At 39.9% G+C, this 20,391-nt stretch overlaps 2 protein-coding genes across 2 annotated transcripts; both read right to left on the minus strand.

Moving 5' to 3' along the window:
* Positions 1 to 1,191: 1,191 nt before the first annotated feature.
* Positions 1,192 to 3,200, minus strand: LOC124268893. The gene is made up of 2 exons (XM_046703915.1): positions 3,021 to 3,200; positions 1,192 to 2,224 (listed from the first exon to the last, which is right to left on the minus strand). Exons 1-2 carry the CDS (start codon positions 3,153 to 3,155, stop codon positions 1,844 to 1,846), a joined length of 516 nt encoding a protein of 171 aa, XP_046559871.1. The 5' UTR covers positions 3,156 to 3,200; the 3' UTR covers positions 1,192 to 1,843.
* A 5,675-nt stretch (positions 3,201 to 8,875) lies between these two features.
* On the minus strand, positions 8,876 to 11,543 carry LOC124268894. Its single transcript, XM_046703916.1, has 2 exons — positions 11,455 to 11,543; positions 8,876 to 9,668 (listed from the first exon to the last, which is right to left on the minus strand). Exons 1-2 carry the CDS (start codon positions 11,521 to 11,523, stop codon positions 9,159 to 9,161), a joined length of 579 nt encoding a protein of 192 aa, XP_046559872.1. The 5' UTR covers positions 11,524 to 11,543; the 3' UTR covers positions 8,876 to 9,158.
* Between the last annotated feature and the right edge of the window lie 8,848 nt (positions 11,544 to 20,391).

Here is a 20,391-nt window from a genome sequence, read left to right on the forward strand (position 1 = left end):
CATTTTCTACGTGGCTGTCGATGAAAGTATGTTGTTTCCAGATTAGCCAGTACATGTTTATTGTATATAATCCCGTCTTTCATTAATTGATAGATTCCCTATGAAGTCAGAATGGACGTGTACACTCTGCTCTCTTCCATTGTTATGTTTGCATCAGTAAGACGGTATATTGTACAGTCCGTTTGAAACAAAATGTTACCGATGAATTGCAATCTATCACAAAAACAAATAGACATAAAAGAATCAAACCAACGCGGACTGCAATAAACACAACAGACCAACTCTAGGAAGAAATTGCATAATTTATGTTACAAAATTAAAAAAGTTGTTTAAGAAACTGTCATCATTTATTTGTGCGTTTGTCAAGTTTGTTACAAGGGCGCAGTGGCAACTAAAGGAACAGCGCGAAAAGCGCACAAATAAATGATGACAGTTTCTTAAACAACTTTTTTATTTTTGTGACATAAATTATGCAATTTGTTTCAAGATTTGGTCTGTTGTTTTTATTGCAGTCCGCGTTGGTTTGATTATTTTATGTCAATTTGTTTTTGTGTCAGATTGCAATTCATCGGTATCATTTTGTCTCAAACGGACTAGTCTACAGTACCTCTCAAGGTAAGACACGATCTTATCTCCAACTGTTGCCGGTTTACAGATCCACGTCCTGTAGATGATACATTAACTGTGTAATCCTGATACAGGTGGAATCAGATAGCTTCGGCGGCATCCTTTCATTCATTGGTTTACGAATGTTACCCCTCAAACACTTTAAGTGGTATTTAAAAGACATTATACACATGTACTTCATTCAACTTTTTATGAAAACATATAGTCAAGCAGATGGAAACATAAACTGTCAAGTTAACTATCTTCCTGCACACTAGGGCGAGTCAGAAGCGGGACAAAATATACATGTTTACTTCATATACGGGGTTGATCAGTCCACGCGAAGAACTTTCTGTTGAAGTATTTGTTCCACATTTCTAAACTGACGTACAAAAGAAAGTACACACCTGATGCGTTGGTACAATGTTTTCCTGAAAACAGCGTAATATTTAGAAAAGTGTTTTGATTGCGACTCACAAGTCACAAACATTGTGTACGTGTTGCAATAACACCATAGATATCGTACCCAATTGGAACATTGCTAGCAAAATATTTACGTTGTTTTGATAGTCTCAAAGCACCAAGTGTGTACTTTCTTTTGCACATCAGTATAGTTTCTTGCATCTGTAGATTCATAAACTAACTTGTAAATGGAAAATAACACTTTTCAAATTCCTCTCATGGGTTCATGTCGTTAAATCTTTACTAAGACTTCATGTGACAGGTAGTATTGTCAAAGCTGTATGTACGTACCTGTTGTAGACAGAATAGTTCACAGAATGTAGAGAACAGAGGGTAGCGTACAGGTTAATTACTTGTCTAGCCGATTCCGAATTCATAACGTATACATGGATCAAAATGACAATGAAGATTGATATGTTTTCTTCTGCTGAGGTATTAAGGTAGGTAATTTAGTTCTTGCACATTCGCGTAGTAGGTTAAGTGTAAATGTTCCCAACTAAACACCCATCAATTAACTACTTGTGGATAAATATACCCTGATAAATAAATATAAAAGTCAACAAATATGGTTATATACAATAAGTGTTACAGCTTTTACATTAGATAACACACGTGCGTTGATTACTTTCTAAATGCTTCAGCTCTAACGTGCAGCGTTGTTTAATGCAGCAGTAAGATGGTACATGGTGCTTCATCAAGACTTCCTGGACAGACCAGTCAATATCAGCCGTTATATCACAGATACACTTCATCAGCTCATCGGAGGAACCACTGTTTATCTAAACCCGGGCCAGATCTTCCCCCCGTGTTTGTAGATATTTGTGGGGTTGCTCTTCCCAGACCCGGCCGTCATTCGGCCCGACATGTCATACCCGTCGTCAGACAGCGGGATAGACCCCCTCCTTGGGGGTCCCTTGCGTCGTTCCTCCCCCATCCACGACCCCTGACTGCTGGGAGGACGGCCGTATGAGTCAGTGATATTTCCGCTGCCCCTGTTCTTGCAGTACTTCCACAGTGCCATGCCTCCCCCTGCCAGAACCATAGAACTCAGAGCACCGGTGGCAGCTGCCAGACCAACACTACGGGTGTCTTTCGCGCCAAAAGCCGCCGTGTCGCCATCTTGGAACGTACATGTGCAGCCGGTGTTGGTGTTACACTGTAAACCAATTTACAAAACACTGACAGATTTGAAAATTAATTTCATATCATATTTCTTAGTGAGGCCACTGTGAGACGTATTTTCTTGAGACACAGCATAGGGTACCATACCACAGATCACGCCTTGTATTTATAACCAACTTGTCTTTTCACGATGACAGAAAATCAGATGTAAATTGTGTAAACTGTTGCCTGACTGTATCAGTGCCAGTGGCCAGAATGTATATTTCTATTGAGGTAAGACAGTTGTGTATCTGTGACTGACAATTCTGGTAGATCAATGAAGTGAACATACCCATTCATCACTGAAGAAGAAATGAGGTCATCTAGATATGTTAAACTGAGGATTTACCTTCCGACAACCTGACTTAACGAAATGAGTCAAACCTGACTCGGATAGAAACATTGACCAGCTACCAGCGTTGTTCCCACAACCTCTCAATGAGTATTATCCTGAAGTCTACGGAATAATGATATAATATATTTTATGAAAAGTAGGCATTTTAAAAGCATCTAAATATGGCGAAGTCTGAGATCGATATCCATACCATTAAGCGCTTCTTAAATGCGATTTGTTAAATATATCGTTGCCTTTCACATCTAAAATTTACCTACATATCTGTCTCATTAAAGAATTGCACAGCATTTTTAGACTAATAAAAGTAATTTTAGTCATTTAGTAAGACACTTAAACTGATATTGGTAAATTCGTAACCGTACTCAAATGATGGCACAGTCTTTGTAGATTTCCCAGCATATTCTTTTACCACAGACTCTGTTTCTGTATAACTCACCTCCTCTGCAACCACTTCGATGAGAAGTAAGGCAACCAAGCTGAGTACTATCCCAAACACTGGGACCTTCAAACTCATCTTCCACTCAGCTTGGTGTGTGACGGTATTGTCCGAGTCTCGACAATGCACCCCCATCCAGTCCACAGTGACCGTAACTTGCGTTATACACTCACGTGTCAGTAAGCTACAATCCCAGTACGTTATCAGGGCGGTCGCTGGGTAATACAGTAGAAAGTCTCCACCCCACGTCAGCGGACAAAAATACAAGAAATCAATAGGATTACATTGCCTTCATAAAGTCATACATCTGCCGGTGTTATCACATTGCGCGGTAGGGTTGTCGTATCATGGCACTTTGACCTATGTTTATTTTTATCTGTTTAAGAGGTTAATGTTCTGTTGACGTTTGGAGATGAAATTCCTCCCGTGTTGTACAGAACCCAGTACATGCCAGGAAGCTGAAACAGTCGCCGTTTGAAGTAACCGTCCACTAGGCACAAGATGTGTTCTATCCTTGTACACACGTGTCAATAGCGTCACCCTTGTCGTGGCCTTGTAATGCCTACTGATCATTGTGGAATGATAAAAGATGTGTTTATTTTATATAAAAACAAATTGTATTTTCAAATAAATTCATTGTTCTGTCGAAGCAGTAATTACTGTACCTCACTATAGTTGAAGACGAGTTAACTGTATGAGAGCCATGCCATCGTCGTCCGCTAATGATTTAATACGGGACCTCTACTGTTATATACAGGAAAGTTTCTCCCAAAACCATGCCCAGAAAATCACTTGCAGGAACAACATTCAATGAGTTCCATGATTCAATTCAATGTTTGTCTCGTTAATATATCTTGTTTCCCGATATGCTGGTCTTTTATACACAGGCTTCAAAACACTACATGACAATGCGGCATATATCTAGCATTGTCCATACGTTTCTGAAGGCACTTCACAGGGGACATGTCTGTCTGGACATCGATTACTGTTAGAATGACATCGTGTTATAGACAAAGTATTACCCCCGAGTGAACACATTAGCAGGTACACTAGGTAACAGAACATATGTTTTATGCGTGATTCATACGGTTTGAATTCATCCAAACATTCACAGAAACTGACAACCTTTAGGCCTGGATCTGGTCATGTACACTGGCCCAAAAAAGAAACGCATAGGTGAAAATCCAGTGTTATCAGTGATGCTTTAATAACTTAAATTACACAAAAAGTAATGATAATAGAGCAATAACAATTCACACAGGTATTGGGATATGTGTATCAATAGAAATACAGTCATTCACAGTGGTATTGAGAGTCTCTGTTTTTTGATGGCACAGTCACAAAGTCAGTATCTGGTGTGACCACCACGAACCTCAATCACTGCTCTGCATCGCCTGGGCATAGACTGTATAAGACGTCGGATCCGCCGTTGTGGGATTCTTCTCCACTCATCCTGCAACGCATCGACAAGCTGTTGACGTGTCTGTGGTTGCGGCTATCGGCGTCGTACACGTTGATCCAACTGGTCCCACAAATGTTCAAATGGATTAAGATCCGGAGATTTTGAAGGCCATGGAAGAACTGTAATGTTGTTGATGGCAAGGAAATCTGTTGTAATGCGTGCTGTATGAGGTCTTGCGTTGTCATGCTGGAAAATTTCTCTTCTAGCGTCAATTACGGGAATAACATGACGTACCAGGATTTCATCACGATAGCGCACAGCATTCAAATTCTCTTGGAAATGCACCAGCTCTGTTCTGTCATTCACAGATATGCCTGCCCACATCATTACACCTACGCCGCCGTGTCTGTCGACCTCACGAACACACTGTCGAGCATATCTTTCATTTCGACGTCTGTAAATCCGCATCCTGCCATCATGTCGATACAGCATAAACCGCGACTCGTCGCTGAACCAGATCCTCCTCCAGTTCAAGAGGGTCCATGGCCGAACGTCCCTGCTCCATTGAAGACGTGCACGACGATGGTGGTGTCGCAGAACAGGTCCTGTATGTGGTCACATCGGTCGGATTCCATGCTCTCTTAGGCGATTCCTGATGGTTTGTGCAGAGACTCGACGCAGCCCAGGAACATTGTCAGCGGTGTACGCTGCAGTGACGGTCCGATTTCGCAGATGAAACACCCGGATGAAGCGGTCTTGCGCTGGAGTTGTCACCCTTGGTCTCCCACTCCTAGGACGATCTCTGGTCGAGTTGTGCTGCGTGTAGCGCTGCCAGAGACGGGAAATCGTACGCTGCCTCACGTTTAGATGTCTGGCAACTGATGACTGGCTTTCTCCAGCTTCCAAGTGTCCAATGGCTCTGTTTCTGCTTTCTTCGTTTAGTCGTGGCATCTTGAGCGTCGCATATACAGAATTTCGGAGAATGAATCGCAACAGGACTGGTGGCTTTTTATACCCATCAGTATCAAGATTCAGATCCCGTATTTGCCCGTGCATCATGCTTTCAGAGTTTTCTACATGCAGATTATACGGGAATTTTTTCAAGGTGCTGTGTTTTGGCGAATAATCACCAAAGGTTGTGTTTGCGTGTGTTGGATAATTGTATGGGCTATATTCACACTTAATATTAACATTGACAGTCATTCCATGCCATATTTTTCGAAACAATCTACTTTGAAGATCAGAATCCAGCTATGAGTATCTTTTTTGGGCCAGTTTACGAATCTTGAAAGTTAACGAAATGTCACCATTAAAATAATTTCATATAATTTCCATATCGACTACATATGGCAAGATAAAATATGCTTTCTTTGTCCAATGGGAATTTTTGGTTATGTCGTGAAAGAACATATAACATAATGCGTAAATAAATACACTAAATATGTAAGATATTGTACAGCACTAAGGTTTCAACACAAATCGTGGTCTAAAATAAGTAACAGTATTTGCCTTATTACAGAAAGTCCAATAGCAGGTTACTGGAGTACACAATGTAACCTATAGCAATGATGTGTAATGGAAATCACTGTGTAAGAACTGAATAACAGTGATAGTGTAAGGCACAAGTCTACAACAAACCTAAACTAATTAAATCCTCCACCTAATCTTTCATGCCAGGTAACGTTAGCCGTAAGTCATGTTTATTGTCTGACCAGGAACACTGTAAGCATAACGTCGATTTCATTATAGACGTTGTCACATACCAGTCGATACACATAAACCTATCACAGCCTGGTGTTGCCATACCAGAATCACCCTCATATGATCACTCTTTACTAGTCTCTGTTCGTCTCAAGTTAATATGTTAATCCTTACAACAAATAGGCGGGTCTATCGCGTATGTTCTCCGTTGAACAGCCTGCGATATTTAGCCAGGGATATATGGCTTTATTAGATAAATGGTTAATTAAATGATGTGTTTTCAATTGTTATTGAACTAAAGTGTCTCTACGTGAGGTACTATAATCCAACAATCAAGCCTTCAAAATCCGTATTGATAGTTTGTGTCCTGACCAGAATGACGTTACTTGTTTGTCGTAACAGGCCAGGGAACCATGGCAACTGTATGAATAAGTCTCTGGTGTTTTCAACTCTTGCCATTAGGAATATGTGAACGCAGCGAGGTGCATGTACATGTGATGTTGAGGTCTTCAAGTCGTAGTATGTCCCATATGGTGACGTCGTTGCTACTTCAGGGGGGTGACAGGATAACGCGGCCCAGTCTCCGGGGGGTCCCCGCTGTGGGGTGGGGGAACTAGGAGGTGTCAATATATATATCTTGGATATATCTTCCTACGACCGCCTCGCTGGTGTAATCGATAGAGCTTCTCTCCAGAGTTACGGTGGTACGGTTTTCAGTCTCGTCTTACAAAAATTGGTAATTTGTGTTACCCTGGTTAGCACTCGACATTATGGAGATAAATATCAAGACTGGTTGACACTCGACATTAAGGAGATAAAATCAAGAATGGTTGACGCTCGACATTAAGGAGATAAAATCAAGACTGGTTGACACTCGACTTTAAGAGAAAAAATCAAGACTGATTGGGACTCGACATTAAGGGGGTAAAATCAAGACTGGTTGCACTCGACATTAAGGAGATAAAATCAAGACTAGTTGCATTCGACATTAAGGAGATAAAATCAGGACTGGTTCACATTCGACATTAAGACAAAAAATCAAGACTGATTGGGACTCGACATTAAGGGGGTAAAATCAAGATTGGTTGGTACGCGACATTAAGACAAAAAATCAAGACTGATTGGGACTCGACATTAAGGGGGTAAAATCAAGACTGATTGGGACTCGACATTAAGGGGGTAAAATCAAGACTGGTTGGTACTCGACATTAAGGAGATAAAATCAAGACTGGTTGACACTCGACATTAAGGGGGTAAAATCAAGATTGGTTGGTACTCGACATTAAGACAAAATTCAAGACTGATTGGGACTCGACATTAAGGGGGTAAAATCAAGATTGGTTGACACTCGACATTAAGAGATAAAATCAAGACTGATTGGGACTCGACATTAAGGGGGTAAAATCAAGACTGGTTGACACTCGACATTAAGACATAAAAAATCAAGACTGGTTGACTGATCAAGACTGGGACTCGACATTAAGGGGTAAAATCAAGACTGATTGGGACTCGACATTAAGGGGATAAAATCAAGACTGGTTGCACTCGACGTTAAGGTGATAAAATCAAGACTGGTTGACACTCGACATTAAGGGGGTAAAATCAAGATTGGTTGGTACTCGACATTAAGAGAAAAAATCAAGACTGATAAGGACTCGACATTAAGGGGGTAAAATCAAGACTGGTTGACGCTCGACATTAAGAGATAAAATCAGGACTGATTGGGACTCGACATTAAGACGGTAAAATCAAGACTGGTTGACACTCGACATTAAGAGATAAAATCAAGACTGATTGGGACTCGACATTAAGGGATAAAATCAAGACTGGTTGACGCTCGACATTAAGAGATAAAATCAAGACTGGTTGGTACTCGACATTAAGAGATAAAATCAGGACTGGTTGGTACTCGACATTAAGAGATAAAATCAAGACTGGTTGGTACTCGACATTAAGAGATAAAATCAGGACTGATTGGGACTCGACATTAAGGGGGTAAAATCAAGACTGGTTGACACTCGACATTAAGAGATAAAATCAGGACTGGTTGGTACTCGACATTAAGAGATAAAATCAGGACTGATTGGGACTCGACATTAAGGGGGTAAAATCAAGACTGGTTGACGCTCGACATTAAGAGATAAAATCAGGACTGGTTGGTACTCGACATTAAGAGATAAAATCAGGACTGGTTGGGACTCGACATTAAGGATAAAATCAAGACTGGTTGGTACGCTCGACATTAAGAGATAAAATCAGGACTGGTTGGTACTCGGCATTAAGAGATAAATCAGGACTGGTTGGGACTCGACATTAAGGGGGTAAAATCAGGATTGACCAAAAGAATCACATTAGTGCCCTGTCAGAAATATATGCCGACTTATAGTTAGGGACCTTTCTCACATTTCCCAATTACACGCTGACGTATAATTCTGTATATGATATTAACTGTAGTTTTATTGTACACTCCTGTTCGCGTTGTAGTGAGCGTTGTTATACTGAGACTGGAATGATGCAACACAACGCATGCAGTCTCGGGATACTGATTACCGTATTCATCAAATCGTAGTCAGGAACATGATCATCACATTTCCTGTAAACTGTCCCCCCAGCAATCAACAATAGCAATCAATGTGAACATTCACCCATCAAGCTTTACATATGGAGACGCTGTTTTTTATCACAATCAAAATATATGTTTACGGAAGAACACCTATAGCTCCCCCTTGATGAATGATGCAGATCGAGACAATTTTAATTATAACATTCAGGTTTATTCCATGGTATAAACGGAAAAATATTAAAAAGCAAATTGTAAGATCTTTAGATCCTGGTGATCACAGTCAATCAACAATGTCACACAACTGCCATCAAGAAAACCTGATCCAAATGTCCAGACACTGACTTTAACACTAATTATTTATGAAAGAAAGCGATGTTAACTTAAGCTATTACAAATCAGTAAATTTTAGCCAGTTATTACCAAATAATTCCGATTTAATTACACAAGTGTATCTCGATAGATGTATGTATTGTCAGTCGGACCAACTGACCGGAAGTACTCTAATCACATCCAGGAGTTGATACTTCCTCTCCGCGGAGTGCCGAAATGGTTGGCTGGCATGAACGAGGGGGCGAGACATGGGTGCGCCCCTCGGGGTCCCCGCGAACATAGATCCATCCTCCCCGGCAAGGGAGCTTACGGAGGAGTTGCGAGGAAGGTCAACGTCCGAAGGAAAGTCGTCTTCATCGTTATCAAACACCGACAACGCCGACTGCCGCCGCTTGTATGGGTCATAATCGGAAGGTGTGCTGCTTTCCAGGGATGGCTTCCTGTCGAAGTCCTTCGTCAACACCTGCCGTTTGGGGTAGGTCGGATGGGTGACGTTGAAGCCACTTGATGACGACGAGGCCAGCTTCCATACTCCATACCCCAGCCCTCCTAGGAGAAAGGGGGCGACAACGCCTGCAGTGGCTGCAACAGCTTCCGGCCAGATTGGCGTACCCTGGCTGCCACCGGAAGTGCAGTTACATGTCCGGGCACACTGAAATACACAAACATTCCAAAATGAATCAATGATTTATGTTCATATCCGATGTAGTTATATCCTAACAAATATCGGTCACATAATCCATGATCATAAGAAAAATGTTCTGAAAGCTTAACACTAAACGGTTCAACCTTGATATGGAGGCGAGGCAATATTCAGTTGGCACTAAAAGAGATAAAACCCTTTCTCCTTTATCATGAAAGTATAATATCAAAGCCCGAGATGAAACCGGTCTTGATTATCATCTGTAACAGCAACAAACGTCTTTCAGTCTAAAGGTAAGAACATTGTTGGGAAGGTAATGCACTGTACAAACTCGCTATGGCAATAAGTATGTGTGAGTGTGTATGTGCATTATATTGTGAAATATTTCTGTTCGTCTGAATGGATACTACGGGTAGAATAGTATATGTAAAGACCCTTTTCGCGAATATCTGGTGTCATCTCGGATTTTCAGTGAACCGTTTATGCATTTGTGGTCACTACTTCATCCTTACGTCCAACTAGCAGACATGAAGGTGACTCCATGGCTTCACTACTTTACCCACCACGACCAACTAGCAGACATCAAGGTGACTCCATGGCTTCACTACTTTACCCCTACGACCAACTAGCAGACATGAAGGTGACTTTCCATGGCCCAACTAGCAGACATGACTTTTACCCCTACGACCAACTAGCAGACATGAAGGTGACTCCATGGCTTCACTACTTTACCCCTGCGACCAACTAGCAGACATGAAGGTGACTCCATGGCTTCACTACTTTACCCCCTACGACCAACTAGCAGACATGAAGGTGACTCCATGGCTTCACTACTTTACCCCCTACGACCAACTAGCAGATCATGAAGGTGACTCCATGGCTTCACTACTTTACCACCTACGACCAACTAGCAGATATGAAGGTGACTCCATGGCTTCACAACTTTACCCCGTACGACCAACTAGCAGACATGAAGGTGACTCCATGGCTTCACTACTTTACCCCCTACGACCAACTAGCAGACATGAAGGTGACTCCATGGCTTCACTACTTTACCCCCTACGACCAACTAGCAGACATGAAGGTGACTCCATGGCTTCACTACTTTACCCCCAAGTAGCGACCAACTAGCAGCTTCACATGACCTACGACCAGCTAGCAGACATGAAGGTGACTCCACGGCTTTACTACTTTACCCCTGCGACCAACTAGCAGACATGAAGGTGACTCCATGGCTTCACTACTTTACCCCTGTGACCAACTAGCAGACATGAAGGTGACTCCATGGCTTCACTACTTTACCCCCTACGACCAACTAGCAGACATGAAGGTGACTCCATGGCTTCACTACTTTACCCCCTACGACCAACTTGCAGACATGAAGGTGACTCCATGGCTTCACTACTTTACCACCTACGACCAACTAGCAGACGTGAAGGTGATTCCATGGCTTCACTACTTTACCACCTACGACCAACTAGCAGATATGAAGGTGATTCCATGGCTTCACAACTTTATCCCTTACGTTCACGTTTGGACGATTATTCATTTGCTGGTCGAGATAGTAAAATAGTTTATGAAACATTCCCGTTGTTTACAGGTAGATGAAACCCAGCCTGAGGAGGAAGCCTGCTTGTCACAGCACTGTTGAAGGTGAAACAGTTATATATTCACTTTAGAGAATCACAATAAGAATAGTGCTAATAAACTAAAGTATTGTAAAGAAATAGTTTCTAAAGATCAGTGGTTAAAAACGTAAAACATAATTAAGAATATATGGAAAGCTATAACTTACGAAACTGTCTACCGCAATCACAAGTCCCAGGTGACAGACGGCCACACACACAAGCAGAGGACGCGCCATTGTCAGTCGAAGGTAGTGGTGGCAAATCCCACGTTAAGACATGGATTTTATCTACGTCGTTATTTTCACTAGGCCGTGGTATATGTATCGATTATTGGCCGATAAGAAAGCATATGGATCATTTTGAAATCTTGTTAATTTGCTTTATTAGATTCAAAATGTGTAACATTTTGTTTAGCATTGTTTAGTAAGGTGAGATTATGGTGACTCCGTATTCCCGTTTTTCTGGGGTTTTTTATTTATTTTATTTTGATTCTCCATACATCCAGGTCATACAGTTCATTACATAACGGGTTGGTATAAACACGATTCGCAAATATATACAAAGTCGATTTACAGGCAAATGTGCATTCAGGTGGAAATGAATAGGTACTTGAAAATATAATAGCAGTACATTATATATAGCGCTAGGTTAACAGAACAGATTGTGGCATAGTGACCAAAATTTTGTGAAGCTGTCATATTTGCAATTTGAATAGGCGTGAAAACGTTCAGCATAAAATGTTGTCTTTACGTCTTCTATAATGTAGTTCAAATTTGGTGTTTTATCTCTTTGTTTCATTTTGTATATATTATATTTCACTACTGTTATTATCAAATTCAGAACATGGTTTCTCTTTTCACAATATCCTAGATAATATTTGACCCTGTTTTTTCGAATATCCATTCTTCTATTTTCTTCCAAATAGTTTTTATGACTTTACAGTCACGAAATAGATGTAGAATTGATTCTTTCTCGGATTTGCAAAATGTGCATGTGTTGGAGTCTTTATATTTCATTTTTGTTAGCAAATCATTTGTTGGCAGAAACCTATGCAGTATGCTGTATTGAAACCACGAGTGTTTTACACTATTATACGATTTAAAGGTTGTTTTTTCTATCGTTTCCCATATGTTATCGTCAATAGACTCATTAAGTTCTTTTTGCCACTTGTTTCGATATGTTAAAGGTTTTCTAGATTTACAATTTATGAGTATGTCATAGATATCTCTACATCCTTTTGGGTTTCCTACTATATTTCGTAAAAGATAGGGCAAGATCGGAGCTTGGATTTTCTCTTCAATATGGATGTTTATGGATTTGCAGTAGTATTTAATTGATTCCACTATTCCTTGACGCCCTAGGAAGTTAGTTTTGCACCCAAACGATTTTTTTAATTGTTCCACCGTTAAAAAGTTACCTTGGGCGTCAAACATGTCGTTTATATAAGTAATCCCTTTGCTTGAATAATGTTTATAATTGATTGGTTTTCCATCTATTTTAATATTGTCATTTAACCATAAGGGTTGGGATAAAATATCACATGCATTTTTTGTTTTTCTGCTTTTCTGGTTACGAATTTACCCCATGATTTCAAAGTGTCTTTCCAAAAGTGATTTGTTTCTTGTGTTATTACTGATTCAAGTATGTGTGTTTCGCATGTTTGTATAAAGCTGTCGATGTCCCAATGTGTCTTCGTTTGTAGCAATTTCCTTACTTTTGAATCTGAGGTGGTGGGTCTTTTAATCCATGATATTTTTTGTGATTGAATTAGATTTTTTATCTCTAGGGGCTTGTATTCCTCCGTATTCATAATTCTTTGTGATAGTTTCTCGACTGACTTTTGTCTGGTTTGTTTTTCCATATAAATTTATAGCAGAGCTGCTCAATTTCCTTAATAATTTGATCATTTGGGTTGGGTAGAGTTACAAATAAATGATTAAGTTGCGGTAAAAGTAAACTTTTCAATATGGTATTTCTACCTAAGGGAGTTAGATCTCTTGCTAACCATTGATTCATTGATATTTTGAGAGTCTTAAGTTAATCTTTATAGTTGCGTTCAACCATTTCTGCGTTGTTGTGAGTAAATACAATTCCTAATAGTGTAAACGAGTCACTCTTCCAGTCTAAATATCCAGTTTCTGCAAAATTTCTTTCAGAATTTTTTTCTGAGCCTATCCATAATACCTGTGTTTTGTTTACATTTATTCCTAAGCCTGAAAATGAGGCATATTTACTAAGAATTTCTAATGTCGCCTGTAAACATTTTTCAGTGCCATCTAGTATCAATGAAGTATCATCAGCGTATTGGGAAATTAGGTATTCTGTATCTCCAGTTTGTATTCCTTTTATTTTATTATTATTTCTAATCATTGTTGCCAAAATTTCTGCGCACAGTATAAAAATATAAGGGGAGATGGGATCTCCTTGTCTGCATCCTCTTGAGATATTGAAATAATTTGAAAGGAAACCATTTACAACAACACATGATTGAATGTTATTAAAGAAGGTATTTATCCATCTTGTAATCGATGGTCCAAAGTTAAAGAATAGAAGAACTTTTTGAATGAAATGCCAGTCAACAGAATCGAATGCCTTTTCAAAGTCAATAAGAAGTAGAATTCCTGGTATATTCATATATTCAGTATAGTCAATGATGTCATATATTAGGCGAGTACACTCACCAATATATCTTTTTGACATAAACCCTTTTTGATCCTCATTTATTATAGAGGGTAGGACTGTTTTTATTCTGTTTGCAATGGTTGATGATCCGATTTTATACGCTACATTCAGCAATGAAATGGGTCTCCAATTCTGAAGCAAATGTTTGGATTTACCTTTTTGGAAAACAGGTTATAATGCCTTGCTTTTGAGTCAAAGACAATTCTCCTTTCTCGTAAGCTAAATTTAATGATCTTATAAGATACTCGTGAATATTGGACCAAATCTTTTTGAAGAATTCAACAGTGAAACCCGATGAGCAAGGACTTCTTTCATTTTTCATTTTTTTAAGACTGTTTAATACTTCTTCATATCTTAATTGTCCTTCTAGATTTTCTTGTTGATTTTTTGATAGCTTTGGGACGTCTATTTTCTTAAGCAATTCTGTTAGGTTCACTTTTTCGGATGTTTTTTCGTGTATAGGTTATGGTAAAACGATTTAGTTTCAGTTATAAGATCTTTTTTGTGGTTAGGGTTTCCTTTTGATTGTTTTCAAGTTTATATATTGCTTTGTTTAAAAAGTTTCGATTTTCTAGAGACAGAAAATATTTTGTCGGTTTTTCTCCTTCTTCTTTCCATTTAGCTTTAGATCGTAGTAGTATCCCTTCTGTTTCTTTTTTATTAATAGTCTCTAATTCTCTATTTGCTTCTTTTAATTCATCCTGTAGCTTTGTTTTGGAATATGTATCATGTGATGAATCTATTTATATTTCAAGCTCATATATGTTTTTTTCAAGCGTTTGGCGCATATTCAAATTTTCTTTCTTTTTATAGGATGAATAATTTATTGTGTGTCCTCTGATCATTAACAAAAGCGTTTCAAAGAATAGCTGATCGTTTACTTTGAAGACATATTTCCCTGTTTCGTCTACGTAAGATTTGTATTGTTCTTTGATTTCATTTATCAGTATTTTGTTTTTTCCACATATGTTTTATCATAGAGTAAAGAATTGTTGAATTTCCAGTAGCTTTTGCCTCTTTCTATCTCACTGATCGTTAGATTAATCCAAATTATTGAATGGTCAGACCTATATGCTGCGTCAATGTCGATATCGTGAATTTAAACTTTCGAGGTTTTTGGAAACGATAAAGTAGTCTAGTCTTGCCTGTTTGACGGGTTTTTTTTTGTCTCCATGTGTATCTCTTGCTATGTAGGTTTTGTTCTCTCCTCGGGTCTATTTGATCATTTTCTTCCATAAATTCTAACCAGGTTTCTTTAGCTTTTGCATTATTAACGTTTTCTATAGTTGAAATAATCCATTTTTATATCCTGTACAAAGTTCCAATCACCACATATGGAGAAGCTGTCGGATTGTAATTGAGATGATTTCATGGTAAAATTCTGGCGTATCGGTGTTTGGTCCGTATATTGTTACTAACGTAATTGTCTTATCAATAATTTTCAGGTTTAGTGCTACATAGTTTGCATTAACATCATATCTCGAGTCCTCAATGGTAAAATCAAAGTTATCATTAAAAAGTATTTCTGTTCCTCTGGCATTGTTTTTAAAAGAACTGAAATAACAGTATTTTGATCCCCATTCTTCTTTAATTTTGATTTCCATTTCTTTTGTAAAGTGAGTATCTTGATACAATATATATGTGCTGTTTTGCTTGTTAGATGGCGAAATACGTCTGTGCGCTTACGCTTATTATTCAGGCCTTGACAGTTGGAAGATAAACTTTTATTGTATCGTGCTTCATGAGTGGGTATTGGGTCTGTACTGTTATGAATGGACTGGTGCTGTGTTTATCATTTTGTACATGGAGAAGATTTTTAAGTTTATAAGGTGAAAGTAGAGAGGGAGAGCTAACAGAAAGTAGCATTATAAGGCAGAGTGTTACCTTCATTTGATTGTTGAGAATCCGGTACATGTGTTATCCTGCTGTGGTTTAGGTAGAGGCATGGCCGTATGGTGTAATTCAGTTGTCCTAGGGTTAGTGTTTAGGTAGAGGCATGGCCGTATGGTGTAATTCAGTTGTCCTAGGGTTAGTGTTTAGCGCGGTGTTACATGCTAGAGTCGTGGCATGCGCCTGGTGCACCTACAGTTGGCTTGTTCGTTTCAGTGTGGTCTTTGTTAATACATGTAACGTTGATATTGTGTTCATTTGGCCGCTAAGCATGTGATTTTATATTCAGTCTTGAGTAGTAGTAACTATCTCTTCTTTATGTTTAAAGTTAAATTTTGTAAGTTATTTATGATCCATTATTAATTTTCTGAGGTATGTTTACATTTTTGATCATTATTGTTACTAATATTATTCAATGAGTCAGTTATATTATGGCTACAGATTCACATTGCTGTTTGTTGGCTATATCTGTATTTTGTGTTAGGTAGTGTGGTTATTAATTTGTGACTATAGCTTGGGTTTTTCTGTTTATCAATTGTAGCGCATCGTCCACTCGACGTTCTACAGTTGTCTTCTTATTAACTTCCTCTAGCATGAATGAGTGAGTTAGTGAGTGATGGGCTATATACGTCTGATATGCCAATAGAAAAGGGAAGTAACTCAGTACAGCAAAACCCTGGGCATGATAACATAAGACACAATCTCAGAAGTGCTGTACTTGAGGTATATGATATATTTTCTTTAGAAACAGGTTTGGGCCCGAATATCATGTAAGGGTCCGTGCAACGGGCACGTTTAGATTTTGTCTCGTCATCTGGAAAATATGATATAATCTAAGTGGGTTAGACAGATTTAGTTCTGTGATTTTAAATCATTTTAACGCTCTGTCATGTTAACCTACTGCTTTTTTAATGAATAAGTATTTCATGTTTCAGAAATGGAAGTGATTACTTAAGGTATTTAATCCGTAACACGAAGCAGAGGTTATTCGATATAGGTATACGTCTATCTAAATGAATATTAATAGTGTTGTCATTTCTTTTATCTTAACTAAACGATTCCTTTTGGCGATGAAATTACCTATGATGTTTTATTAAGTCAAGACGATGTGTTGGGCGCAAATAGTCCTCTTATTGGCCCACGTCGCCCTAAAACTATAAAACCAACCAACCATCCCGTGCATCGATCAAGGACATGTATCATCTTATTCTTGAAGGGTAGAGTCCAGCCACAGAAGGTCCGGTGGGTAGTCTTGTGATTAAAACTTCGCTGAGATTCGATTCCCCCCATGTTTAATCCTATCTGAGAAATACACCCGCATTGGTATTGCTGGTAGTTTCTGAAAGCCACGTGTTGTTCGACCACTGGTCATCTTCAGGTTGTGAACCACGCGACAGAGACCAGGGTGTTCACAAGGGTCCTGTAGTGGACGTGGTCTGTACAGGCTCCAAACACATTGCATAAACAAGTGTTACGTTACTGTTATTTCAGAATATAACGACTTTAATCATTTAAATTCAAATAGTTCTCACTAGACGATTATTAAGTGATTTAACTCGTGTACCTTTGATTTAGTTACTTTAAGGTATTTGTTTCTGAATGTTTCTTGTAGGGTCAGCAGCAGCAACAGACCCAGGCAATATTGTAGTCAGTCTGTGTAGTAGTAGCAACAGAAGTAGCAGCAGTAGCTAGTAGCAGGTCAAGTAGGAGGAAGAAGGTGGTGGTAGTAGCAGTAGTAGTAGTAGTAGTAGTGGTGTAGCAGTAGTAGTAGTAGTAGTAGCAGCAGTAGTAGTAGTAGTAATAGCAGCAATAGTAGTAGCAGCAGTGGTAGGTAGTAGTAGTAAGTAGTAGTAGTAGTAGTAGTAGTGGTAGCAGCAGCAGTAGTAGTAGTAGTAGTAATAGCAGCAGTAGTAGTAGTAGCAGTAGTAGTAGTAATAGCAGTAGTAGTGGTAGTAGTAGTAGTAGTAGTAGTAGTAGTAGTAGCAGTGGTAGCCGTAGTACCTGACGTAGTAGTGTTTGCAGTAGTACTCGTAGTTATAACAGTGGTAGCCGGAGCAGCGGCAGAAGAAGTTGTAGCAGTAGTAGCGGTAACATCAGTAGTAGTTGAGTTATAGACCCTGGGGCCACTCAGTAATCATCTATGTTACTCTTGAGGTTTAGGGCCTAACTCTGATTAAGATAACGGTAAATGGTAGACAACCAGTGACAAGTGTACATCTGTCCACAGCATACAGCAAACACAATTTCAAAGGAATAACTGAAGTGGAATGACAGCGGTGATCAATCGTTTTCCCTGCTGGCTACAGGGGGACTTAGGGAGTGGCGGTAGCTGAATGTTAGATAATCCTCTCAGTCATGTGCTTTGAAGTCGAAATGTATGCAATGCAAGGTCCAACCGATGGTCCTGTGTAAAACGCATTAAATCACACATCTCAAAAGGTGGAGTAGTGATTGAGTTTTTCTCCGTCTTTCAACACATTTACGTCAACCCTTTATGAAATAAAACCAAAAAACCATGTCGACTCAAATGTAACCAAAACGAATTGTATTGCTCGTTGAAGATCAGCTTTGCTACAATGAGCTTCTGTGAACGTTACTTTTGACGACATATGAAAAATATAAGGACAATTTTAATGTATTTAACCTAAGCGTACACAAGTCGATTAAGCTTGAACATAGATGACGGAAATTCGACACATGGATGAACATATGCATTGTTGTCATTGTCAGCATTAATTCAGTTCACTTACTGCACATGTGTGGACACTAGGGGTGTTCAGGTCAGTACCTGGTGACACCTCCCCTTGCAGCCGTCATTGCTCGACACCGCCTTGGAAGGGATTGTACATGTCGTCGGATTTTTGCTTGGGGAATTCTTCACCATTCCTCCTGAAACGCGTTGGCAAGCTCTTCAAGTGTCTGAAGACGATGGTGACGTTTACAGACGCGTCGATCAAGTTCGTCCCATAGATGCTCGATCGGGTTCAGATCAGGCGATTTGGAAAGCCAGGAAAGGACACTGGCGTATGCATTGGCGAGATAGGTTAAACAGTGGGAGGTGAGCCCTCAGCACTTGGTCGATGTAGCAATTTGCTGTAAGATTGCCTTGAATCACCACTAGCTCTGATCTACCAGTGTTGAACATGGCTCCCCATACCATGTCGACCGGAACGCAGGTCGGCGCAAAACGTTCGTGTCGACGTCAGTGGACAGGTTGTCTCATATCCCGTCGCTGCAGAAGGAAATGCGATTCATCACTGAAATCAAACGCGTCGCCAGTTCCTTGGGTTCAATGCCTGTACCCCGTTGCACCATTGGACACGTCGTTGTCGGTGTAGTCGTGTCAGGACAGGTCCGACTTTTGGTCGATATGCTCGAATCCCCACTTCTCTCAGGCAATTTCTGATGGTTTGGTCCGACATTCTTCAAAAACCAGGCACCTGCCCTGCAGTGTCCGTTGCTGTAGTAAATCGATAACGTAGGGGAAACACCCGGATGAATCGGTCCTGAGCAGGAGTGGTCACTCTTGGTCTTCCAGTTCTAGGGGGACGGTGGGGTAGTCTAGTGGTTAAAGTGTTCGCTCGTCACGTCGAAGGCCCGGGTTCGATTCCCCACATGGGTGCAATGTGTGAAGCCCATTTCTGGTGTCCCCCGCCGTGATATTGCTGGAATATTGCTAAAAGAGGCGTGAAACTAAACTCACTCACTCACTCACTCACTCCACTTCTAGGGCGATCTGGGGTCGAATTGAAGCGGGTATATCGATGCCATAATGGAGATATGGTGCTGTGGTGGACGTTGAAGTGTCTTGCAACGGCAGGCTGAGACTCCCCTGCTTCCTAACGTTCAATGGCGATATTTCGGTCAGTAGCATTCAATATTGGCATTTGTCATCTTAGTTTACGTTGTAAATTTCGTAATGAAAAGATGAACTTGGTTTGGTCTTTTACAGTCGATGTCTCTACTCATGTGTCCGACACATTGCACGTGCGTTACGTAGAAAACGTTTTCTGCATGCACTTTTCATTTATGGTCTTCATATGTGTGTGTGTGTGTGTGTGTGTGTGTGTGTGTGTGTGTGTGTGTGTGTCCGTCCGTCCGTCCCGAGCATCCGTATTGTCATGCTCTCCATAAGCAATGGATACTTCAATGTGTATTTGATTCTGGAATTGGGTATTCACACAAACCACTTTATAAACTGCACGTGACTTAAACTTCGTGTATATTTTGTCGATAATGTACTTGGCGCACTTACATTGTCCAGCAAACCTGTACTTAAACTGCCGAGAAGTATTATTGAACAGTGAAAGTCCTACGTGCACGAAAGGTGTCTATAGGTGTCTATATATCACTTGATTGAATCTCTAGTCGAATACGCTTAGTTACATAGATATCCCACAGACAAATAAAGACATCAATTATGTAGATAAGGCATATCATCCACCTAATCAATTTCGCCGATCCTTTGTACAGTGCTGGTATATTTACACCGTAATCTTGTCAATATCATGTCTATTTCAACTGACATTAAT

This window comes from Haliotis rubra, unplaced genomic scaffold (assembly GCF_003918875.1).
Source record: "Haliotis rubra isolate DU_JTF1 unplaced genomic scaffold, ASM391887v1 Scf140, whole genome shotgun sequence".
Lineage (NCBI taxonomy): Eukaryota > Metazoa > Mollusca > Gastropoda > Lepetellida > Haliotidae > Haliotis > Haliotis rubra.